This window comes from Myodes glareolus, chromosome 6 (genome assembly GCF_982192425.1).
Source record: "Myodes glareolus chromosome 6, mMyoGla1.1, whole genome shotgun sequence".
NCBI lineage: Eukaryota > Metazoa > Chordata > Mammalia > Rodentia > Cricetidae > Myodes > Myodes glareolus.
The window spans coordinates 96,793,784-96,820,272 of record NC_142031.1 but is presented as its reverse complement, the minus strand read 5'-3'; the positions used below and the strand labels follow the sequence as shown (position 1 = coordinate 96,820,272).

The 26,489-nt window shown below is 47.6% G+C and overlaps 1 protein-coding gene across 1 annotated transcript in view; it reads right to left on the bottom strand.

The window, feature by feature from the left end:
• Nucleotides 1–4,782: 4,782 nt before the first annotated feature.
• Nucleotides 4,783–26,489, bottom strand: part of Galnt14 (polypeptide N-acetylgalactosaminyltransferase 14) — a 223,522-nt gene continuing 201,815 nt past the window's right edge. Inside the window, exons 10-15 of the mRNA XM_087907359.1 lie at nucleotides 25,169–25,295; nucleotides 22,795–22,887; nucleotides 18,536–18,619; nucleotides 17,907–18,051; nucleotides 6,728–6,847; nucleotides 4,783–5,370 (exon numbers count right to left, since the gene is read on the bottom strand). Of these exons, the coding sequence (XP_087763485.1) occupies nucleotides 5,212–5,370; nucleotides 6,728–6,847; nucleotides 17,907–18,051; nucleotides 18,536–18,619; nucleotides 22,795–22,887; nucleotides 25,169–25,295 (728 nt within the window). The 3' untranslated portion in view covers nucleotides 4,783–5,211. The remainder of the gene's footprint in view (nucleotides 5,371–6,727; nucleotides 6,848–17,906; nucleotides 18,052–18,535; nucleotides 18,620–22,794; nucleotides 22,888–25,168; nucleotides 25,296–26,489) is intronic.

Sequence of the window (26,489 nt, the reverse complement as noted above, 5' to 3'; positions counted from 1 at the left end):
AGATTCCAAAAATGCACAGGAATTTAGAGAGAGTGAGCATGTGTGGTGAATGAGGGGTAGAAAGGAATCCAAGCAGAAATGTGTCATTAAGGAGTGGGCTTTATGTGCAAGCAGAGACAGATAGGAGACCTACAACCTCATGGGTGGCAGGGACTAAAATGGGCTGTCCATATGACTGGGTGAATGGCAAACACCAGGGAAATACAACCAAAGCAACCTCTAAAAATGCCATCTATAAAAAAAATCAAAATCTAAGATTGTGCCAAGCAAGAGAGCTGGGCTTCTCCTCTCATGGTGTGAGAACCATTAACAGAAAAAAAATCAATTCATAAATTGGTTTGAAATCAAACCAACCCAATGGGATCCTAGCAGAGGCAAGCTTATACTTCCCCTGAGGCATGCCTCTACAACCAGAGTATCTAGGATGCCCAGAGGAGAAACTCTCACTGAAGATGAGCTCACAGGGAGAAGTTATAAAGCACAAAGGGAAACAAACTGCCAGGAGAGGAAGTCTCCAATTCAATGCAGCACCAGACTCCTTCATCCATGCAGAGCCCAGAAGTAGCCAAAACCTCCTATTTTCCCAGTCATTCAATACTATTCTGCCCCAACTCTAAATGAGACACTAGAGTGTCTGAAGCCCCTGCTTCTCTTTTTTCCAATTTTGTGAGAATTCATAGTTCTCCTTTAATACAAGGTGGGCTCCAGCAACACCCCTTCCCTGTCGATACCTATTCTGTGGATATAAAATGGTACCGTGTTTATATATATATCGTGTGTGTGTGTGTGCAATATATGTGCACATGTATGCGAAGGTCTTTACACCCATCCATGAGCAGAGGCCAGCGGAGGGCACGGGTGTACTTCTTTATCTCTCTGCTTTATTCCCTTGAAAAAGGCTCTCACAATGAATCTGAACTATGCTGGTTGCCAGAAATCTCCAGAAAGGCCCCTGTCTCTACAAGGATCCGCAGTGTTAGGATTATGGTTTCACATGACTGCTTGCTTTTTTTTTTATGTGGTTCTGGGGATTTGAACTGAGTTCCTCATGCTTGCACAGCAACCATGCTTACCTGCTGTGCTATTTCTCTGCTCCGCATTTGCATCTAATGTATTTATCTACGTTCTCTTGCACACTTTAAACCAGCTTTTTTGTAGTTAAAAGATCTAGCATAATGTAAAGAGTATGAAAGTGGTTTTTATACTGTACAGTTTAGGGAATAGTGAAAAAAACTTGCCACTCATTGAAGATGCATTTTTTTTCCTGTGTGCTTTAGGCTGTGGTTGTTTAGATTCACAGATACAGAGCTTGTAGCTCTGGAAGGCCAGTGGTTTACATCTCCAGTCACATATAACATATGTCTATGTGTTTCTGTTTAAAATGCATAGTCTGCTAATAAATTCTGAAGGAAGCCCATATTCTTCCATTGACCAGATGTGACCGTGAGGGATGGGGCTCCTGCTGCCTCCTCGCCTGACAGGCTGCTCCAGGGAGGGGATTTTCCAAGCATTGTTTGGAGTCTGAATCTTGTGAGACCTGAAGATCCTCAAGAGCTCCTCCCTGTCCTCACAGGATGACATCATTTGACAAATTTTCAGTCACAGCTCCAGATTGCCTACTCAGTGAGCTACTTCAGGCTACTGGAGCTTGCTATTTAAACCCAGTGATAAACATCCACCCACGTGCCTGCCTATACTCACTCTGCTGGGTCTGTGCAGGCCATGGCCATCTCTGAGATGTCAGCCTTGTTTTGAATTCATGGACACTCACCATAGCTGCCCTGCTTACTTTAAAATCCCAGCTCTCTCTTGGTCTGGCAGTCCGAGAAAAGTGGGGAGCACTTCAGTTACCCCACACAGGTGAAAGGATTCCTATCTGCATCATCATGGCTAGCCTCCATCTCCCACTAATGGGGCCTTAAGGAACATACCCCCCCCACACACACACAACTCACGCCAGGGCTGCCTGTGTTCCATTAGCAGTTACTTTCCATACCCTTCAACCTCACTCTTCATTGCCACCTCCAGGTTGTCTCGCTGGCAAGAGGGATGTTGGTAGACAGTTAAGTGCTAGTTTTTCTGCCATGAGAAAAGTAGGTAAGTAAGTGGCAGTAGGGCATAACTCAGTAGTTGCCACCAGGGCTCCACTCCCCAAGTCCTCTGGCTACCAGAGAGACGCAAGCCCGGCTGCATTCTGTAACTCTATAGCAGTTGTCATACATGCTTAAACACATTTTATTAGAAACAAGGAATGGTTTGTCAACCATCTTCTCGTAAAACCGTCTACTGAGTACTGGGTGTGTCTGTCCCAGTGCTGTGGTTAAAGAAGGGCAAGAGACACTTTCGTTGCCACAAGAGAACTCAGTATAGAGGTGACAAGGAGGCAAAGGACAACCCCAGGCTCTCCTTTAGTTATTATAGTACAGTGACAGATTCACCTCCTAGGGGACTGGTCTGGTCACTGGTCACCATTCCTTCTGTCTTTCTCCCCCTGAAGCTGCTTTAAGCCCTGTGACTACAAAGCTTAAGGAACCTGGGCATGCCTTCTATAGCAGGAATGGTTTCATTTCTCTACCTCTCCTCTTCGGCTCAGAGTAGGACCTAGTCCTAACTAGAGCAGGTGATGCAATGCACACACAAATTTAACCCCCAGAGAGTTACCTGGTCCAGACATGCCAACTTTCAAGTATCCAAGGATACAGCAGTCTGTCATAGCAGACTACATAAGGAGCTTGATAGCATCCCATCACCAAAAGGCCTTCCTCGGATGAAGGAGAATGGATACCTGCTTGGGATCCAACAATCACCGGGGTAGGTGGATTTGAATGGATCTGATCACCTCTTGTCCTTCACTCTCCTGACTGGCCGCCCCTTGGGAAGGGGCTGTACCTGGTGACTGCTTCTGTGGAGTACAACACGGAACAGACGATGGGAGGAGGCTTGGGTGATTTGGTTGCAAAGGGACAGGATTCCCATCTTGCCGGTATCCCACCTCCCCACCCCACTCCCAGTTTTCTGCAACGTGATCTTTGTGATCTGCTCTATTGGAGAGGAGGCTCACCTAGAAAGAACTGAAAGAATCAGGGCCAGAGCCACCACCAAGTGCCATGTGAGCCCATGGAACTGACTATAGCTCCAGTTAGCATCTCCACCATAGTCTAATAAAGACTCCAGAAGGAGAGGTTCCTGGCCCACAAAAACTGAGACAGCAAATGTGTGCCACCTTTAGGGGTCAAGTTTGGGTCATTTTTGCGCAGCAACAGCTGACAGACAGTTGCTAAGAGCACGTAGGAGTGTCTCTTAGAAACTTTTACATAATATTGCTCGTTTCTTCTCTTAAGGCCTGGTTAGCAAGAACTTATAGTGTGGTAGTTTGCGTGTAATCGGCCCCGTAAGCTCACAGGGAGAGGCCATATTAGGAGGTGTGGCTTTGTTGGAGTAGATGTGATGCAGAAGTATTCCACTGTGGAGGTGGGCTTTGAGGCCTCAGATATGCTTTAGTCATGCCCAGTGTCTCCGACTGCTTCCTGTTGTCTGTGAGATTAAGATGTAGCTCCCTCCTCACTCTCCGCTCCTTCCCCAGCACCATGTCTGCCCACGTGCTGCCATATCCCGCCATGATGTTAATGGACTAAACCTCTGAAACTGTAAGCCAGCCCAATTAAATGTTTTTCTTCTAGAGTTGCCGTGGTCGTGTTGTCTCTTCACAGCAATAGGAACCCTAAGAAAGACAGCTACTCTAACCAATCCCAGAAGACACCAGAAAATGGTTTTATTACAGTCGAAAATTCCTATAGCTAAGGGCTACTGGCTACAAGGCTCTTTCTGGAAAGAAACTCTATGGCAGTGCTTTAAATAAGCAAAGACGTCAGACCTAGCCAAAAAGATTGAACTCCATGAGAGATCTACCGAATCAGCGTCTCTACAGTAACCTAGAGGCTTCTAGAGGTATCACCTCTCATCTGGTCCCATCATGGTAACATAATAGGAAGCAGTAGACCCAAAGAGCCAAGGGCTTTGTGTATGTATGTATGTATGTGTATTACATGTTTGTGTGTGCAGGTTGGCCTGCGTATATGTGTGTCTGTGCATATGTAAGATTAAAAGTCAGTCTTGGATGTTTGTCCTCAAGCACTGTCCATATGTTTTGCTTTGTTGGTGGTGTTATTGTTTTGAGACAGGACCTTTCCAAGTAGACTAGACTGGCTGGCTGGCTACCGAGCCCCAGAAATTCACACGGTGCTGCCTCTCTAGTTCTGGGATTGTAAGGGTGTACTACACTCATCTTCTTTTACATAGGTTTTGAGGTTGAAACTCATGTATCCAAGGTAAACACTTTACAAAATATGCCCATCTCCCAGCTCTGAGGTGTCTTAAAAATGATAACATTCACTTGTTTATGTGTGGTACTATGAGTGTGCGCCAACATGTCCATGATATGTGCAGGTGTGCACATATGTGTGTGTGTGTGTGTGTGTGCGTGTGTGTGTGTGTGTAGGTCAGAAAACAATTTGTAAGAATCAGTTTTCTCCTACTACATGGACCTGAGAGGCCACAGGTAGGTCATCAGGCTTGATGGCAAGTCCCTTTACCCACTGAGCCATCTTGCCAGTCCCCTAAAGTGTCTTTTAAGAACAGATAACTGGTTGGTGGTGACCCAGAGTAAGGGCCCAAGGTTCCCATCTCCCTGGCTTCTTTATTCATTCTGCCACAAAGATGCCCCACTCTAATTCAGTGGGGAGCTCAGCTTAGGTCCTGAGCTAGCTGAAGAAGCAGAATGAGTTATTGAAGAACAACTTCAAATATTAACTTTATTTGTTCTGAAAACCATCGCCATTCCTCATCCCTTCATGTAGTTCTGGTACAGCAATGAGGAGTTTTTCTTTCTAGCCTCCATAAGGTGCCTTGTTTTGTAGGAAAGGGTACAGCAAACACTTCCCATCAGATCTCTTATCTCCAGGTTCCGTTCAGAAAACCTGGCCAGGATGGATCGTCACAATATTGCACACATGTGGGTGCTGCCGAGCCCTGCTGGTTTGTCACCTTTCCCTCCGTCTTCCCTGAGGCAGTTGCTCCTGTCCTGGGGGTCTTTGCTCTACCTCCAGTCAAGGGCACCTGGTGCAGACACGGGCTGTTCACAGTCTGGGTTCCAGTTTATTTTGGTCCAGGGAAGCACCATCCCTGATCCGCAGCTGGATCCGCCTAGGGTCCTCATGAGCTCACAATGTCCCAGTGCTGGCTCATGAGTGAGGACTCACAAGGGTTAACGACGACCTCTTTGCCCTCCTCGGTGCTGTCTCCGAACATGTCTGTGTCCAGGCAGAGGTGGGATGCTATATGCTCGATGCGAGCACCTGTCTTCGTCCATTGCTGAGGAGACAGAGGGGAGAAAAGAATACGCTCATTTTCCCCAGCTAAAGCCATGGGTTCTATGGATAATATAAATCACTCAGGAGTTATCAGAAGGGATGACACCACATGTGGTCAGCCAGAGATGTGATTTCATGGTCTCATGAAGGGAGAAAAGTGCGATGAATTATTCTCCTATGCAGCAGGGTTTTTTTTTAAATTTTTTATTACATTTAAAATTTGTATGTATTTACTTATTTGTGTGTGTGTATGTGGGGGTCAGAATACAACTTGTCAGAGTTGTCTTTCTCTTTCCATTGTATGCATCTCCAGAAATGAAACTCAGATGGGCAGGCCTGGTTGCAAATACCTTTAAGCCACCGAGTCCGCGCTCCGGTTCTAGCCTTTTAAAATGTTTCTAGGATTTTAAAAGGTTAAAAGTTGAATCAGCGTTTTCTAGGAAAACTCATCAGGAGGCAATACTTTTCCAAGTAACAGAATAGAAGATGTGAACTGAGTTAGACACAGGAGCAGGACAAAAACAAAACAAAACAAAACAAAACAAACAAACAAACAATCAAAAAAAAACAAGTTTCATGTCTTTCTTTAGGAAGAAGTTAGAGGAGAGAGAGCAGATGGGGCAGTGAAGATGACACCTGGGGACTTCTTCAAAGCCTGTGCCAAGAGCCCACAAGAAGTGATTCTCAGGCAGTGTCCCTTGACTCTGTCATATGTGGTAAGGACAGAGGGATGGACTCATACCCGACTAGACACTGAGCTCTGGACTTCACAGAGACCATTGCAATGCTTGCTCCCCACAGTTCCTTTGGGTTACATCAGCCCCCTTTTGAAGAAGAGAAGGGGAAATCTCAGATACAGTGACCCACCATGTGCCACACTCATCCATAGAATGAGCTCTTGAATCTCAGGATCCATATCTGGGCAGGACACTGAGCACATTCCCAGTACACGCCGCTACAGGAGCGGCATGCATCTCGGACACAACTGACAAAGCCCAAAGCGCCGATTCACCAGTTCACACCTATGGCCCTGGCTCTTGGCTGAGAGTCCAGGTAGGTGACAAAGCAGCGACAGGAACATACAAAGTGAGCAGGCCTGGTAAGATTAGCCAAAGTCTGAATACTTGCAGACTTGCAGGTATTCACTGAGCAGTGGGACCAGCATAGTCTCTACTACTGCCACCCTTGAGGGAGTCCTACCCCTGAATATAACTGCAAGGTTTCTTACTCATTAACCCGTCCTCTTTCAATATGTCCTCTCTTCTCCCTACTAGAAAAGACTTACACCCACCCCAGTCACATTACGGAGGCTGGACCACCCCCAATGCCACCCACCCCAGGGCCAGCTGAGCACTTACCTGCCTTTCATCCCCATTCTTGCACAGGACAAGAACCACCGGGGCGCCAGGGAACAGGGTGACAACAGAGAGACACAGCTCTTCCTGGATGATCTGCTGGGTGTACGTGAAAGCCCACACCTGAGGAGACCAGGGAGACTTACTCAGGCATGGGACAGCCACCATCTATGGGGTACCACCATGCCTATGGGTGATGGCCCGTACAGCTGGACAACAAGTTCCATGGATCCCAGGAAGTAATGATCACGGACAAGGTCACCTGGTAGGATGCTACTCAAAGGACAAAGACTGCCATGAAGTCACTGTCCCCACACCCCATGTTGGGCCCTGAGCCAGGGACATGCAGGTGAATGCCAGAAGCTGCAGAACAATTCTGACTCTATGCAGTGGCCTGAACAACACCTTAGCTGAGCCATATCATCTCCAGCGTCTGCTTGGAGACAATGTCTCCATGGGAGCCTGTTGATGACATTTAACACTTCAGACAGCTGCCTGACAGGCTACTCTCTGCCCAGATGTCTTCAGCATGTCCCCTCTTCTTTGAAAGGAATTTCAAGGCAGTGCCTTGAGGACATGAAAACCATGATGGGGGCAGATGGAAGGGTCAAGGGAAGGGAAACACTCAGGCGAGGCAGTGGAGACAAGGAAAAGAAGCGAGCTATGAAAGACGATGCTATTTGAGAGAGTGCACAGTCTGACAAGAATTCTGCCCTTTAACCCCTGCAGGGGGAGAAGGTAGAGAAACCTGTCTGCTACCTTCTCTTCCCTCCTATAGTCTGTATATTTGAGCACAGACATTCCCTAAATGGCCCTCTTTGGGTCTAGATATGTGTATTAGTGACTTTATCCACTTGAGAGGTCAAAGCCAGGCATGAAATCCACATGGGTCCTGAGACTAGGCTGGGGCACTAGGCAAATGACTCTGGGGCCCTAGGCATCAGGAGTGTGATCTAGAATGGTAACCTGCATTTGGGGTTGAGACTCTCTCTCCCTGTGGGAAGGATAAAGGCCCAAGGGCTGTGTCCAAGGGCAGAGCTGCAGGGAGCCATTCCTGGGCCTACAGGACAACTGGCCTGAAGTCTATCAGATTTTACCCTCCCCTGAAAATAAGGCTTAAGTCAGTGATGGAAAAAAAAATCAGTTAGTCTCTTCTGTTATTGCTCTGGAGCCCACTGGGAAGCACAAATTAACATTTCAAAAATAAATCCTGCCATTATCATATGCTCACCACAATACACGGCATTATATTGTTTGTGTTAAAAGCATTAAGGGATTAAACATAGAAACTTAAAACATACCCCAGTTTCTAAAAGAACACCTTGTCAGTCTTTTCTTATTAACACCCTAAGGGCCTAAAAGTAGCAGGGATGTGTTCTCTTGACCTCTGAGACTCTATATTCAGAAATGCCCCTTGAGAAGGGACATATCAGAGCACACCTGGGCGGGAGTCTAACAAAGGTCACTCTAAGGGAACTGCAAAAGGGAACTGTGAACAGGAAATTATCACAAAGTCCTTATACAAGGAGGCTAGAAAGATGGCTGTGGTTAAAAATAGTGCCTGTTGCTCTTACACACACACACACACACACACACACACACACACACACACATTCCTTACACTACATACACACATGTACGCACACACACACAGATACACACACACACACACACGTGTGCGTGCACACACGCAGGCACACACACATCCAGGCACATGCACAGACACACACACAGCACAGGTGTATACACACACACACACACACACACACACTCCTTATACAAGTACACTTTCTGGGGTTTTCCTAATATTTAATCTCCCAGAGGTGGGCTGATCTCTGACCCTATCTGTAAGCAGAAAGAAGAGGAATGGGAAGCAGCGGTCAGGAGCAGGTGGGTAGGAGGAACTAAAGCAAAGAGTCCACGTCCCTTTCTGTTTCCCCCACCCTTCCCAGAGGAACTTATGATGAATAGGTTTATTCAATAAATCCCGAGTCCATGTACCCTAAAAAGGTAGTCACTGAGGGCAGGCCTGGAATTTTAGCTAAGTGATAGCATATATACCTAGAAAGCAAAGCCAAGTTCAATGCCCAGCTCCAGAACACAGACCAACAAACAGAAGGGCAGCGGCAGGAGTACTCAGCCAGACAGATCCGTCCTCCATTAAGGGTTGTAGGATCCTCCATCGATGGCTCCTTTCAGAGCCTGGCAGAAGTGCTGTTAATGATGGATGTCCCTCTCCACCCGCAGGGAAGGTAACCCAGGACCTATCTAAGGGCTGGTGTGAATGGCTTTGGCTCTCTATGGGGATGGACTGAGGAGAGAGGTTTGCCCCTGGTCCTTGGGACACTGTACTCAGAGGACATGCCCCCACCACGGCTGGAACAGAGTGCCTGATGGTACAGGACAGTAATCTTCGTTCCCAGGCAAATGTCCCGCGGCTGCACCTGGGAAAGCTGGGAAGCAAAGAGATCACAGTGGTCCCTGGTCTGGCCTGGGACTTAATGTTCTGAGCTGGATAGAAAATAAGGGAGGAAAGATTTTCCTAAGGTGTACCAAGAGCTAAGAGAGGGGCATGAGAGTGATGCCAGGCAGAGGTGCAGATCTTGGCATGGCCCAGGGCCCCATCCCCAGACAGACAGGAAAACATCAACCTAGAGTCAGGAGACTTTACTCTCCACCCCACTGAAGAAATATCTGGCAGTGTCTGGAGACATTTCTGGATTATTGAGACTGAGTTCAATAGGCCTTTATTGAGGGGGCAGGGACACTGCTAAATATCCTGAAGGCACAGAACAGTCCCTACAACAAAGAATGATCCGCTCCTAAGGACAATCATGCCGAAGTTATCTGGAGATAGTCTGCAGGCCTACACCTAAACTCTAAAAATCACTCCTAAGGGCAATCATGCCGAAGCTACCTGGAGACAGTCTCTGCAAACCGACACCTAAACTCTTAGGTATTGTTCGGTATACCCTGGTTAGTATACTTGTGCCTAGCTCACCCAATCTGTCATGTGGGGGTTGATAACAGGCACGGCCCATCTGAGAGGCTATCGTAAGGAGTAAACAAGATCATGCCTGCTGAGCACTTAGCAGAGATCCTGGCCTTGGCTGTGTGTACTAGCGCCAAGAGTGGTGTGTTCTTGCATGAAGGAATGTTGGGTGAGGCGTGACCAGGAAAGGTGACCAGGTCGTTAGTGAGCAGGAGCTAATGCCCTTTACTGGTGATGGTGAGTTCCGTGTTTCTAAGTATCTTCTGTGAAGTGACTGTTACACAACTGAGAAGACCCAGGGGGCACAAGACAATGTTGCTGGTCTTGTTGAGGATAGAGCCTTTCAAGGGCGTGGCTAGGTCAAGCCTCCTCATGCTCAGGGTCTACTTACTTAGGTACAGTTTCATAGAAGTGAGGACCGAAGTGGTCGATGGTTATTCTGAGCATTACTGGGAGCAGCTGCTGGGCTCGCTCTGCATGCGAGCTCTCCTCAGATGAGAAGAATCCAAGTAGAGGACATCAGGGCCACCGGATGTCCTCTGCAGACCACGCAGGAAAACCTATCAGGCCACGAACACACCTCTGAAGGGCTCCTTTCAGACACATGCCTGGAGCAAATGAGCCAGGTCCAAAGAAACCTTGAATTCAGTACAAGACCTCTAGGGGATGAGTCACGGGTGTCAGCATCGGGTGTTTGCAACAGCAAAAATGGCTGACAGGCCATGTTGCAGTCACTCTCTTCCTTGGCTGCATAGGCATAAATCTCAGCTCCACCTTAGAGATGGCTCCCAGCCCAGAGGCATCAGGGTGACCCAGTAGATCCCTAGATGTATATTTTTCTTGATTGTCACTAGCCTCATGCTTGAGGTCGTCCCTTTGTTTCCATCCTGTCTTCTCCTACATGGCTGGAATAGCTTATATGTGGGATTAAAGCCCCGTACCCACTTTGCTTTGTTGTACCAAAGGGTTGAGCTCTGGGCAGTTACCATCACTGGGATTCCTGCTCACTAGTTTGATGACTTTGTAAACTCTTGGTTACTTCTGTAACCTCAGGTACCATATGCAGAGACTACAAGTCCCTCTAGTAAGAGGGCCAATATATAGAATACATGGTTAATATGTGTATATTCAGAATAGTGATTTCCATTTAGCAAAGGCTCAGTTACTGTGTCTGATGGTGACTCCAATGACTGAGAGCAAGGCAGGAAAGGTATGACCCTTTAGACTCTCCTTTGGGAACTCTCCCAGAGACAGGCTGGCATGGCTTTTTTGAGGAGCTATTCCCAGGCTGTGATGAGGAAGTCTGGGGAAGAAGGGGCAGGAGACAATGGGCTGGCAGCTTGTTGGGAGGTAGACTTGAGAACTCTACCCTGGAGGAGTTCCTGTTCCCGCTCTTCTGCAGAGCCTTTTCAATCACATTTGCCCTTGGGGTTCCCAGCTGCTGCCTTCTGCTCCACAAACCAGGAGCCTAAACCACTCCTGGCTGGGCGGGAGAAGAATATATCACAAGCTGTCTTATGTTTCCCCTACTTTAATTTAGAATAGAAACCAGGGTGGAGCATGTCTTCTTTCTACCGTTCATGGATATTTTTTCTAGAGAATTCAGTGAAGTTAAGAGGAAAAGTATTAGCCTAGAGACTTATGGGGCTTCACAGGTTTTTGGATGCATGGTGTATGCCTCTCAGATTACCCTAGGGAATCAGTTTGCCAGCACCTTTCAAACATTTGAATTCAGCATTTTGCTACCAAGGATGACAAGCCAGCAAGTAGAAAGGTGAGGCAGGGTATGGAATGGATGGGCTTATGAGAAGGATGAACAATTATTAGAACTACTGGATTAAATAGCCCTCATGCTGGGCATGTAGCATGGTTGGAGAGCCATAAGACTCTGGGGTTTGAGTGCCAGCCCTGCCAACAAAAACAAACCAAACTAAATCAAAGGATTATCTTTCAGGCACAAGGACATCCCAGTCTCTAGGTGTTACCTACTTGGTGAGTGAATGTTATCTAGAGACAGAATTTGGACTTCCTTATCCCTCTCCTCATAATGCAGGGCTCTAGAACACCCACTCAAAGGCTCCAACCTGATCTCAGGATCTGTGTTGAGCCAATGCCTGGGTTTGTCCTCTCAGGGTAGGCTATGTCTCTAATATATATATATATATATATATATATATATATATATATATGTAACATGAGGGCCGGCTTGTTGGGGTTTCTGTCCAGCCCAGTACCCCAACAGCCGGCAAGCAACAAAGGAAATCACACACAGGACTCCATAAGGTTATAAACTGATTGGCTCATTAGGTCAGGCTTCTTGTTAACTCTTATAACTTATATTAACCCATTATTCTCATCTATGTTAGCCATAATGGCTCAGTACCTTTTCCAGCGGGGGCAGCTTACATGTTGCTTCTTCAGTGATCTGCGCAGGAGTGGTGAGGGAGCTCTGCTTCCAGAATACTCCCAGTCTCTTTGCTCCACCCCTACTTCCTGTCTGGCTTTTCCACCTATACTGCCTGCCTGGCCAATCAGCGTTTTATTAAAATGATTGACAGAATACAGACAATTCTCCCGTATCATTTCCCTCTTTTTTTTTTTTTTAAACAAAGGAAAATACCCATAGTCCATTTGTTGGGAATGTGGGCGTAGTATTCCAGGCTACTTCCTGCTGGTTGGGGGTGCTGATGATCTTATGGGGACCTAAAGAAAATTTAGAGTTACAATCAAGTCCTGACTGAAGTATCCTGTGAATCTTGATCATCTCAGGCAGCAGTCTTGAACTTGTTCTGGATGAAGAACTCAGACATCAGGGCCATCTATTCCTGTCGGAGATTTTTCAGGTGGCCTCCCTTGGTCAAAGGTGATGTTTCTTAACTCAGAATAAATCCACAGCCTCTCATTTTCTGTGGAAACAAAAGCAAAATCTCTTCTCCAAAGTAACATACCTTTTGACTTCAGTTTTGAAGCCAAGGTATTTTCAAAATACCTATCTTGGGTTAATTCTGCAGCATTTATAAATAAAAGTCTTTTAGCAGCTGTTGCTCCTTCCTCAGCATTCAAACAATTCAAAGAGAGAATAATAGCATACAGTATCAAGATTCTCTGTTTATTTTCCATCTTTATGCAGCTTTATTTAAACCTCTATTTCTTTTATTTTTACTTTTACTTTTTGAGACAGGATCTTTGTATATCTTTGTCCTGGAATAACACTGTAGACCAGGCTGTCTTTGAACTCACAGAGATCCTCCTGTCTCTGCCTCCCCAGTGCTGGGATTAAAGGTGTATGCTACCACACCTTGAACTCACAGAGATCTGTCTCTGCCTCCCAGGCATTGGTATTAAAGGCGTGTACTACCACACCTTGAGGTCACAGAGGTCAATCTACCTCTACCCCTTGAAGTCACAGAGGTCAATATGCCTCTGCCTCCCAGGCATTGGGATTAAAGGTGTGTACCACCACACCCAACTACTCTCTTTCTTTCCTTTTAACTTTAAGAACTTTAACTTTTAGCCTGCATATACACACTGTAAACCATTTAGAGGTTTTCGTCCTCTTTGAATCTCTCTTTACTGTATATTTTTCTTTTTCTGACTACATGAGCCTTTAATTTACTAAGCAATATGGAGAGCAGTGGCTTTGACGGCTAGATCCAACCCACTCCCCAGCTCTCCAGTCTCATGGCTGAGATACCAGCCAGAGCTATGTTCATTGCCACAACTCTATGGCATTTCAAGGTCCTTGCCAGCAAGCAAGCTGCAGCATTCTGCTCACAGACCACACTCAGTCAGACTGCCTGCCTGAAAGAGTCAGAGATTACCCTGTCAGGACAGCCCAGAAAGCCGGCATTGTAAAACAGCGCAGCTTTTTTCCTGCTACGACTGAAAACCGAAAAGCATGCGCTCTGCTCTCCACCAACAGCATCCAAGTGTTTCGTGGCAGGACCTCCCAATGAGCTGCAAGGTTTTGCAGCCAAGGCTGAGTCAAGAAGCCTCTCCTAGATGAGAGCACTTGCCCGCCTCTAGCAAGCAGAGCAGAACCGAAAAACTGCTGCCACCAAGAAAACATACTTTACTCTATTCTTTCCCAAACTTTCTCAGGCTTTCTGTGGATTCATTTATCCACGTCTGGGCGCCATATGTAACATGAGGGCCGGCTTGTTGGGGTTTCTGTCCAGCCCAGTACCCCAACAGCCGGCAAGCAACAAAGGAAATCACACACAGGACTCCATAAGGTTATAAACTGATTGGCTCATTAGGTCAGGCTTCTTGTTAACTCTTATAACTTATATTAACCCATTATTCTCATCTATGTTAGCCATAATGGCTCAGTACCTTTTCCAGCGGGGGCAGCTTACATGTTGCTTCTTCAGTGATCTGCGCAGGAGTGGTGAGGGAGCTCTGCTTCCAGAATACTCCCAGTCTCTTTGCTCCACCCCTACTTCCTGTCTGGCTTTTCCACCTATACTGCCTGCCTGGCCAATCAGCGTTTTATTAAAATGATTGACAGAATACAGACAATTCTCCCGTATCATATATATATATATATATATATACACCTAGGCTTTCAGAGGAACGTGATTATACTTGAATATGAAAGCTTACACTTCATCATGTAGGATGGAGCCATAAATAGGAAGAAACTGGAGTCAGGCAAAAGCAGTAAGCCAGGATAGCATATGTCTCTAGAATATGGTGTGATACTTGTGGGACATAGGCCTCTAGTCACACTCTTGCCCCAAACTCCCACAAATGTTAGGGAGGACATTGCTTTCTATTGACTCTGGGCCTTCTTACAGAGGCATGGCCTTTGCTTTCGGATTTGTCACTGGAAAGTGGCTATAACGAAGACCCTCTTGCCGGCTTTCTCCTGTCAAGATGGAGCTGGTTAACTGTTTTAATATTTATAACCTTGAGGAGGAATGCCATAGACAGGTGTCTTCTCCCGTGACTAAACAACCAGTAAAGCTCCGGAACCATGACTTGGCTGTGACAAGCACCGGAGTTGGTGTTGGGGGAGGTCAGCACCAGTATGTGACAATCCTAGGAGTCAACCTCTGGGAACCTTGGTGGCGTCAGTTGTGAAGTAGGGGTAGGAGTAATGTCTATTTCATCTGGCTCTTGTATCGCTCCCTTGCTGTGGATACTCAATGGCTGGAGAGGTGGATGCAGGAAGAGATGCTAATAGGGTCAGAGGGTAGGTATAGACCCTCTGGACAGGCTGAGTCAAGAACGATAGTAAAGATGAAGACAGGAAGGGAGAGAGCTGTGTTAACAAGAAAGGACACCACCCCCGCGCGGTGCCTGATGTTCGTAGACACGGTTGAAATGAAGGATGGCAATAATGGAGATTTATGGGGAATGAGGAAGAGGATCCTAAGAAGAGGAAAGATCGCAAGTCAGTCCTAAAAAAACATACAACAGGTGTGCACTCTGTTTATCTATCTCACGGAGATGATGTTGGCTGAAAAGTTTATGTGGATTTCCTTCTGAGTACCTGAAAGTGAAGCTCAATCCTGTAGCTGGGCTGTGTACCCTTGGAGACTGGGGCTGTGTCTAATTCTGAATGAGCCCACCTTGTCTCCCCAGCAGGTAATGTGGTACCCAAGACGCTACAAGTCCAGTCTGCTGAGGTTAACTGAACTACTTTCTATCTCCCGATAATCTAGTACCTGAAAGTCACAGAACTCAGCCATTATCTCAAAGAAAAGCAGAGCGGCAGCCTACCACTGCCTCAAGGAGAGAGCACTGTGTACCTACAGGCCTTTCCTCCGTAGCCCCAAGAGCCTGCCACTGCGTGCCTTTCTCCTACCTCAGGAAGGCCAGCTGAAAGGGCAGCTGGGATGGACCATTCTCCTCCAGGTAAGCATGACCTTGCTACCTCTCCTGGGACTGGGTATTAAAGAACCCTCTCTGAGGCCCAGAGAGTTGGTGGCCTTCTCTCCTACCTCCTTATACAACCAAAGTTAGCAAGTTCCAGAAAGGCTCAGCTGGGGATAGACCAAGCAAATCCTGTCCTGGAGAAGGGGCTAGACAACATTCTGACTGATGGAATTCCCGTGAGTCACACCCACACTCAGAATTGCAGAGATGTGTCACCTACTCACAATGCTTTATAAAGTGTCACTTGAGCAAAGTGTGTCGCTGTCATCCAGGCAGCCACACCTGAAGTAAAACTGACACCCCCATTTCCTTTCCTTTCTAGTCTAATCTAACTCCTGCGCCACCTCCTCTGCCCCATTTGGAGCAGAGACTACTTCTGGCAAAGTCATTTTAAGCCACAGCCAGGTCTGAGGGTGTAGATTCTTATGAACAGAGGGCCACTGAAGGCTGTGCTGGGGTTTGGGAGGATGGTTTAGAGACCACACACTAAGCAGGGATGAGGGGCAGAGCAGGAGGGACACCTAGAAGCTGTGGCCATAATCCAACTTAAAGGTGCTCAGCAGGGACTTTTAAAAAAAATTACCTTGCTCCCAAAGTCAGCAGAGCCAGTCTTGGGGAAATGGAGCTACCAGGAATAAATGAGGGTGGGCATGAGAACACAGTGGGCTGCAGACACCGGGTTCAATAGAAGGAAGAGGGACCAAGGCACTTGTGAGATTTGGAACCATGGCACAGGGCAAAGGGTGCCAAGGGCAGAGACTTGTGCATTATAGGGAGCCTGTGTGCTCATGGCTAGCTGTATAGTTAAACCACAATGGAGTTTGGCTCAGTTACCCTGTGTTTGAGCCACAGTCTGGTAGAAGTTCTTTAACTGTGAACCGTCTGTTTCCAGAGCCCTCTCCTGGGACCCGACAGAGCTCTCACTAATAAGGACAAAATTCAACTTCCTCAGGAAGTTAGACAGTAATCCAGCGCTTCCTTCTCTCCAATCTCAGCATTCACTCGCCCTCACTCTATCCTGTGACCTCAGTTTCCCTAACGCCTATCCTTATACTTCCCACCAGGTTATAGGATGTGCTGTGTTTCCTGGGTCACCCTCTCTTCCCTTCCTGGCCTTGTCTGTTTCTACTTCTGTCTCAAACACAGACACATTTTCGAGTCCTTAGGGACAACTTTGCAATGCTCCTACAGAACCTGGAAGCCATATCTCTGTCTCTATAGAATCAGTGACAAATGCTCAGGGCACAGATTCGATCACAGTGGCTGCTTACACGTTTCCTCCTGCAGCCTAGCCTTGCCCTTCTGCATCTTCAGAGCTAACAATGTCTGCTGCTTACACGTTTCCTCCTGCAGCCTAGCCTTGCCCTTCTGCGTCTTCAGAGTTAACAACATCTGCTGAGTGAATAAATGATGCATGAAGGCACAGAATTTGTGAATCAATAAACAGGAGCGCTCAAAGCTGAAAATATGGGTAATGACTCTATGAGTTTACAGAGGGGAGAGAAAGAGTGGACTGAGAACTTCAGCAAACACACAAAGGTGGGGAGAGGAGCTAGGTAAGAACCCTGACAAGAGGAGAAGAAGGCAGAGGTCCTGTGGAATCACCAGACAGAGAGGGGAGTAAGGTGGTGGCTGTTCTTGGCCAAGTGCTACCGAGGCTGAGACAGGTGGTGAATTTGTCGGTGACCTTGAAAAGAGCAGGCCTCGCTTCAGAAGGGGGATACCGGCAGAACACACGGCTTGGACAGGGTGTGCTCTGTTGACAAGCAAGCAAGCAAGCAACAAGGAAAGCATCCTGGGAAGGAGCCCCACACTATCTACAGACATAGGGGAAGCAGGAGGGTGGAGCCCCGAGAGAAAACTGTGGATGGCAGTGGTGTAGCCAAATCTAAGACTATGGCCTAGAAGATAGTTGTGAGACTCACCATGTGGGCACCTTGTCTCAACGTTTAGCAGCAGGCTTCTTTTCCTCTTTTCAGGTCATATTTGCAGAGTTAGCTGGTGTGACTTTCCCTGTATGACCCAACCCCATGTCTACTGCCTGTAGGTAGGAGACAGCTGCCAGTCTCTTGAGTTCCTGTTAAATGACTGGCCCATTTCCTAAGGGCAGATGCCACTTGGACACCATCTTTCAAAGACATTCCATGCATTTGGTCACCAAGTAGAGAAAAAACAGTGGTCAAGTAAGAAGTGTCCTTCTGTTCCATTCTGGACCCCTGGTGTCGGGCCAAAGCAGGGACCCAAGCTAATCTGGGTATCTCTACTCCCGTGGCGTGCAGATCTACGACTCCCAACCAGTCACTCTACCTGAGACTTTGCTTCTTCTCCTTTGACCTTGGTGCAGGGGTTTAGCCTGAGTTGTGGAGACTCTTGATTTTTCTGCTTTTGAGACTCTAGGCACTTCTGCCTCTGCCGGATATTGCCCTTCTGGATGGAGGAGTCTGAGGGCACCCTGTCGGGAAGCCACAGGGACAGATGAGAATACACTGCTTTGACGTTAATGCTGCTAACTGCTAGAGAGATTAGGGATGTGTTTAGAGAGGGCAGAGCCATCGTCCCTGGAGCCGTCACAAAGGTCGGCACCGCTCAGAGGAGGGAAGGATGCTGTGGGTGTGATGCAACAAGGGACCCTCAGCGGCCACACAGCAGATGGATGTCTAGGATGGAGGCTATGTCACCAACCCGATGCTCTTAGCACAGCCCAGCGTGCCACCCCCAGCGACCGGGAAATTCTGCTATCACCTAAGCCCAGTCCTTCACGCTACTAAGTTCAACACAATTCTCTGGTTCAGGATAAGCGGGACTGATTGGTCTGCTCAGTCCTCCATAGACTTAAAAAACTCTCCTCCAGTCAGCCATGGGTCATGTCTCTCCCAGGCTCGGCCGGACAAGGGCCTCTTCTTGTAGCTAGTTCTAGTTCCAGCAGATAGGTATACCTGAGTTCTGGGTAGACATTCTCCAGGTACCACTTGAAGGTCTGGCAGTGTAGATTCTTCCTTAGGTTCAGCCTGTTCTCAATGCTGGAATGGTGAGGTAGGAAGGCAGGACACGGAGGCAAAACACAGCCATCAGAGGCAATAATCACAACAGTGTCCCCCCACTCCCCGCCCCACCAGTGGCACACTCTACAGTCACACATCTCTAGAGGGTGCTGAGTCAGTGAACCAAGCAGAGATTTCTCTAGCTCCAGACAGGCCTATAAAAGTGAGTAGCTTTGTCTCTCGATGATGTAGTAATGACAGCAAGCACTTGTGTTTTTCTTTAAAATGGAATTGGGGGTCTTTTGCATCTTCATTAGAAGCTAAACTGCAAGAACACTGAATGTGGCGTTAATAATTCACTGCTGGGACTCTGCAACCACCCTCACTCCCAGTCCTTCTGTGGTTGAATACCCTTCCCGACTGCCCCAGTCCCAGAGCATCTTCTTCCCTGGATGGTCTTGGGGTCTCATCACACATATGGTCATCCAGTAGTCACTGAACATTCCTACGTGACAGGCATTGCACTCAGTGTTAGATACGAACGCTTCGGAAGAGCAGTACAAGGTAGTGATTCAAGTACCAAAGGCCACGTGACCCTGAAGACAGGGCACAAAGACTCGGAGGTGCATTCTTGTTTGATGGGTACCATGGTCTTCAAGCGCCTATTGATGCTGGAATGTGGAAGGAAGTACAGCCATCTAGAGAAGTCAAAAGGTGGGTGAGGCGGGGGTCCTGCTGTAGATGGGGTGGATAGGAAAGCAGAGATCAGTGCTGTGAACAAGTCAGAAAATTCTGCTCCAGGAGCGACACTGGCCACGTGGCCTTAAAACAGAAGTCCCTGTGAATGGGGGAAGGGAGTCCATGGAGATCCACACGAGGCACTGCTGAAGGGTGTCGGCTCGATCTCAAGGGCACTGGGACAGACTTATGGGCCCTGTGCAGAGGATAACTTAGGGATGCTTTAAGGAAATCTTACCACTGCTTCTGGAGTGGGCCAGTTGGAGCAGAAGTGGGGACAGAGGACATGCAGAAGGTGACTGTACAATCCTGGGAATCATTATACTGCTTTTAGTGAACTGAGTGGGAATGGGGATGGTCAGTCCTCTACTCTTCTGACCTAAGTACTAGTCAAACCTTGTCCTCAATGGGCAGCCAATGGCAGTAGCCTTGCCTCCTGCCCAACTCCCTTCCTCCCACCCCTTTCTCTCTCCAAGACTTCACTCAAACTACTTTTCCTCCTCTTCCTCCCAGTTTCCCTCCTTCTTGTGCTGGGACTCAAACCCAGGGCCTCCTGCACCTCTAGCCAACTGCTCTACCACCGAGCGTCAGCCCCAGCCTCGAGACTTCTTAAAGCACATAGCACACTTCCTCACCACACCTCACAGCTTCTCAGGGACAAGGACAGCATGCTTTTAGCTTGCTTGATGTGCTGTGTGCAGAAAGAGCCTGGGTTCCTGGGCTTTGAAAGAAGCAGCTGCATCAGGACATGGTGATCACTCAAACAAGTCAAGGACGGGGAACTACAGTGATATCCAGACTTGCGACTTGATGCATATGGTTTTAAAAAGACTATGGGGCTGGATGGGGACTACAGGGCGAGAGACAGATTCAGGAACAAACTTAATGAGGTTTGCTTGGGACTTGTTCCCCTGGAGATGTCTGGGAGATATCAAGGCAGAGGTGGCCACTTGATACTTGGGCATAAGAAACTGCAGCCCAGAGGAAGGGCTGCAGTTAGAAACACAGTGGTGGATAGATGTGGCAATGTCACCAGAAGGAAGGATGTCAAGTTAATAAAACAACAATTCAGGACAGAGTCTTAGAGGAAGACCAGGGGCAGGAAGAAGACACTAAGCACGGAGTTGGGATGGAAGACATAGGATCCAAGAACAGCAGAAAAGAAGCCCATGAGCCAGGGGTATTCCAGAAGGGAGAGTGTTGGGCTAAGCCTGGATAGCCGCAGGGTTCGGAGGAGGCAGCACAGATGGACACTACACCATGATGCTTGGTCCTGGGCAGGCAGAAGACAGGCAGAGAGGTGATGAGCAATGCTGTCATAAAGGTAGCTATTATTGTGTATTTTCTTTGACCACTTCCCTTTCAAGTCAAGGAATAGATGCAAACGTGGAAGGGAAGGATACAGGAGAAGTAAACCAAGGTTGTTGAGAGAGGAGGTGCCTGGATATGGGCATGCGCCCCTATCTGCAGGGCTAGACATTCTATTAATTTGAAAGCCAAGCAAATGAGCCCTCTGGAGAGTGAGCTCAGACAGCAGAGGTTTTGGAAATCTGCAGGCAATTCCACCGTCAGGTTAGTTCGGGAACTGCTCCATGGAAATTTGTTCCTCAAAAAAGGACCCTTCTCCAACAGCGCAGCATCACGTGGGAACTTATTAGAAACATGGACCTCAGGAATCAGATTCCATGTTCTAACACGCTCCCTGGGAGATCTGTGTGCTCATTAAAATTTGAGGGGCCCTGCACGGCAAGCTGGAGGAGATGAATGCAGACTGCAGGAACGTGATAAGTGTTGATTTATGAATAAATGCATTCATTCATAAACCCTGTATCAGTAAGTCAGACCTTCTCTGGAAGCACACCTGTCCACAGAGACAAAGGAGAGCGAGAGGGATGGTACAGTCGCGGCCAGGCTAATGGGTCGATTTGTCTTGGGAAATCAATATTGTCTATTTCACCCATAAACTAGATGTCATCCGTGCAAGAGGAAGAAAGGAGGTGGTGGGTTCTGGGGTGGGAAGGGAATGAAGAAGGTTTAATAAAATCAGTGAGTTTGAACTGGTTAGGAAAGAGCAGGGCCAGGAGGGATCATGTGACTTTGCTGACAACATGGCCATGAAGTACCATCAAGTCGGAGATTCTGAAATTCCACAAGACTGTCCAGCAGCCTTGCACAGGGGGAGGAAGAGATATAAAAGCATTGTGTGTGTGCACATGTATGTGTGTGCGTATGCGTGTGTGCATGCATGTGTGTGTGCATGTGTGTAGGGGAAGGTGTTACTAGGTGGACAACAGAGCAAAAGATTGGAAGACCAAGTTGGGCAGTGGTGGCGCACGCCTTTAACTCCAACACTCGGGAGGCAGAGGCAGGCAGATCTTGGTGAGTTTGAGGCCAGCCTGGTCTATAGAACGAGTTCCAGGACAGCCAGGCTTGTTACACAGAGAAACCCCGACTTGGAAAAACAAAACAAAACAAACAAACAAAAGATTGGGGGACCAAACTCCCCGAGGTCCTGCCTTTAAGTAGAGTAGAAGGAATCCCACATGGGGAGGGGAGAGGATGAAGGAGTGAGGCTGATGGGACCCAGAGTTGTGACGTGGACAAGATGCAATGCCTCAGGAGAGGTGGAGCGAGCAAACTGGAGAGTGGGCCTGGACTGTGATGGCGGAGGTACAAATCAGTTTGACTGGCTCCAATCTAATCCTCTGGTGCAGGGGTGAACCCAACCCTAGAGGTTTAGGCTTCAAAAAACCACCTGCTCAGTGGTCTTCTACGGTGAGTGAGAGAGTCGAGTAGGACAAAATGCCATGGTTGCCCCACCTCCTCCCCAAGGAACACAAATAGCTGAGGGAAGTTGCAGTATTTTTCTTTCTTCAGCCAGCTTGGGACTGGGAAGTACAAGGTCATATGGTTTGGGAATCAGTGCGTTGTGAGCCTTTGGGGGTGATCTGTGCTCTCTACATAAACCTCAGTCTCCTTACCTGTCAATCAGGGCTAGGCAACTGCATTTCTCAGAGCTTAGGGAAGATTAGAGAGATTCTGCATGGAGCAGTGTACCTAGTGTTTAATAAACATTCCTTCTTCCCCCCTTGTCTTGGCCTATGAAGGCTGAGAAAATATGTGAGCATGCAGTCCCCCTCCAAGGAAGGGCTGGAGACTAAGCTTGGAGCAACAAAGAAGTCCAGGAAGGAATTTGAACCAAAAGGGACCAGTAACCCACGTTATCTTCCTGCAAACAGCTATCGTCTACCATGCGAGGCTATGCTCAGCTCCCTCTACTGGAGTGATCTTGGAGGAGTCACGGGATAGCTGGCAAACACCCTGCAGACCCAGAACAGTGTAGAGCATAAAGGGACCTGAAGTCAGAATGGCCATAGCTCTAGGCCTGGAGGAGGCTCCGGAGTCAGCTAAGGTGACGAGCCCCTGAGGTGAAGTCCTTCTCACTTCTCTGCCCTCCTCAATCAGTGCACACTTACTTCCCGAAGGGTCTCTCCAGGGCGAAAGGTCGGGCTGCGTAGTAGTATTGTTTGTATTCATCCATCCATACTTCAGCTGTCCGCTTGGTGTTCCTAGGGCGATAAGGAGTCTCAAGAGGGAGCTCATCTGGGAATCACCTGTGGACATTCCCAGGTGAAATAAACACACAGGGCAAAGACGACAGCAGTCACCAGGACAGAGGTGTTCACATCGCTGTTTTTAGAATATGGAACATAGGCAAGTTGTCCCTATCTCTGCAGGTATCCTAAGATGTCGGACTTTAGTAGTACCAACAGCCTTTCCCCCAAAGATACAGATCAGGAAAAAAAAATCACACCAGAAACTGAACTTTGGTGACTCTCAAGAAAGCAGAAAAGGACCAGGAAAAGTGGGTGTATCATTTGCAGCCTGTCAATCCGAATAAAAGGTGGGGCTTGTAAGGACCAGCTAACCTCTGGGTCTGCTTGGTTAGTGAGCTCTTGCTCCAAGGTCTTCCACTTTCCCACAGGGGACATATTGAGGTCTCAACTCCCCAAAAGTAAGGTTGGTGCACACACGGGCCAAGCAATGGTCACACATAAGGGATCAGCAATTAAGCTATCTCTTTCAGCATTTTGTCTGTGTGCTTGAGTCTGACCCTAAGCATAACCATAGAAGAAGGAGAGGCAGAAGAAGAGGGAATGGTTGTCATCATTCAACAGTCAGGGGTCCCTGGAAGATCCCTGAAGTCAAGAGAAGAGAGATCAAAAAATAATGAGGGCTGGTGGGTCTAGGCAGCTGATGCACACAGGAGAAAGGGAACACGGTCTAAGGAGTACCGACTTGCTCCTCCAGGTTCTCAGGTCTACTTTAGAGCACAGACATTTGATAGAGGAGCATGACAAGCCCTTCTGAGAGGAGAGTTCTGAAAGGAGAGTTAAACACAGGCAACTAAGAGTTAAAATCACCTGGCTAGCCCCTATGAGTGGCTTCACTATCCGCAAACTGGAAACTGCTTTACAAGCACCATGCCTCTTTTCTCTAACCAGAATGGCCCACCCACCACTGCCCTGCAAGGATGCTTCCTGGTCAAAGCCCAATTTTAAATAGGAAAAGCATCTGACTACCCAGGATCCTGCTTCCCAAGCCAGTGCCCGTCCAGCGGTCTCTGATTGCTGCACAGTCATACCCCTGTGCCACATGCCAGATATCCCTGGCTACCTTACAGTTTCAAAACCTGAAATCAAAGGTGGCTGGTTCAGCCTTTGTTTCCTTGATGCTCCCTAGCCTGCCACCTTCTCTCCCCCCTCAATCCTCTCCTCACCCACCCTGCTTTACAAGATGTAGAACTTGACCGCTGTTCAAACCAGGCCTCCTGAGCTAGCTGTGTTGGGATATGATACATGCCCATTCACATGGATGATAAATCATGAAAGAATGCCATAAATAAGTAAGTCAAAAATCAAAGGATGGGAAGCTTTCTCCTCAACACAAATGAACCAAGAGCAGCAAAGGAAAGAGGACTGATTAGGGAGATGAGTGAAGCACCTGGATGCCAAGAGACAAGAAGATCAAAGAAAAATATTTTTAAGAGAGGCAGGGGCTAGAAAGATGACTCGGCAGTTAAGTGGGCACTGTTCTTGCAAAGGACTCAAATTTGATTGGTTTCCAGCAACCACATTAGTGGGTGAACAAATTGCCTGCAACTTCAGCTTTTCTCTGGCCACAAAAGGTAGCTCCATCCACACGTACACCTCCCTTCTCTGTGCATATACATATAATTGCCTTTAAATCCTAAGAAAAATAGACATATGTGAATGTTTGAACAAGAGAAAACTAAAGAGAAATATTGAGAAGATGGGGCAGGGAAAAGGAGAAAGGAGGAGGGACAAAGAGTCCCTGACTTCCTTATATGTGGAATAGGGGTGTTGATTGAGAAGAGAAGCCCTGGAGCTGGATTATCAGGAATGCCCCTCTGGATTCTTCTAGACTAGCAGGAGGTCCTGGAGCAGGCACAATGCTGCTCTCTCCCGTGTTTCCCATCTCTTGTTTCTTCCCAGGGATCGTTCCCAGCTGTTTCCCTTCCCCTTTCCAAATGCCTAGAGGCAAATCCCTGCAGGATTTGCAGGACCTAACCCGGGACTTCAATTACTGAATTTCTACGAAACGAGGTAGGTGTGGGTGGGCTTGGTGGGACTTCTCAAGTCTTGGAGATACCCTACGGAAGCCTTGACTCTAATGCCAATTGCTCAGACAGAGTCCGAGCTGTAGGTGTGCAACTCCTGTATCATCGGGGCGCTCAGGCTACCTGGCAGAGCTGGGACTCCGTTGCAAATCCTTGGCCTCTATCGCCTTGCTACTGTCCATACACACTAGGCCAGGGATCACACTTACTTTATGTATGTGTTGGCGTTTCCATCAGGGAAAATATATGGATGTTTTTTCCTGAAGACGTGCCCCACCCGGCTGCAGGGAATGATCTCCAGGCTCCCTCCACACATCCACACTCGGAAGGAGATTTCTGCAAGACATCCGTATTTCTCCGATTACTTGCCAGTCTTTCTATACTGGATTTAAAGTACTGGGCCTGGGGCTTCACGGGCATCTAAAAACAAATCCTACAGTTAGGCTGTGTGTTCCACTGTTTGGGAGCACATCTAAATTTCAGTACCAATACCATGAAGACTGGACCTGGAATTGCCCAAGAGACAGCATGAAGATGTGGGGTACTGTAGTGGGATGTTTGAGAGATAATGAAAGGCTTTGGGATACAACACAGGACAAAGGCTTTGGTGTGGAAAATCAGTCACAGTCACCCTCTATGGTCACACATAGAACAAAGACGGAGGACAAGACTCACAGTGAGGTGGCTCAGCCAGCAAAGGCACTTGCTACCAAGCCTGAAGACCTGAGTTAAGTCTACAGAACCAATGTGATACATCTACCCCTTCCTGTTTGCTGCTGAGCGGTGGTAGATGGGATGGAGTCAGAAAAGGCTGTCGTTAGTGAGGTTTTCTGTTGGAGCTACTCAGAGTAGGTAGGCTCTAGGCCAGATTTTTGTCTCAACATTAGCTCCAGGGAATCAGGCAGATGGTAGTAGCAGGGAGAAAGGGACAGGGGAATACTTCTTCACTGCCATTGTTTGAAACTGCCTGTGTGAGGTGACATTGAAAAGTGTCTCTTTTTATTGATTTTATTGAGCTCTACATTTTTCTCTGCTCCCCTCCCCATCTCTCCCCTCCCCTCCAACCCTCTCCCATGGTCCCCATGTTCCCAATTTACTCAGGATATCTTGTCTTTTTCTACTTCCCATGTAGATTAGATTTATGTATGTCTCTCTTAGGGTCCTCATTGTTGTCTAGGTTCTCTGGGACTGTGATTTTTAGGCTGGTTTTTCTTGCTTTATGTTTAAAAACCACTTATGAATGAGTACATATAACTGTCTTTCTGGATATGGGTTACCTCACTCAATATTATGTTTTCTAGCTCCATCCATTTGCCTGCAAATTTCAAGATGTCATTATTTTTTCTGCTGTGTAGTACTTCATTGTGTAAATGTACCCCATTTTCCTTATTCCTTATTCATTCTTCAGTCAAGAGGCATTTAGGTTGTTTCCAGGTTCTGGCTATGACAAACAATGTTGCTCTGAGTATAGTTGAGCACATGTCCTTGTGGCACGATTGAGCATCCTTTGGATATATACCCAAAAGTGGT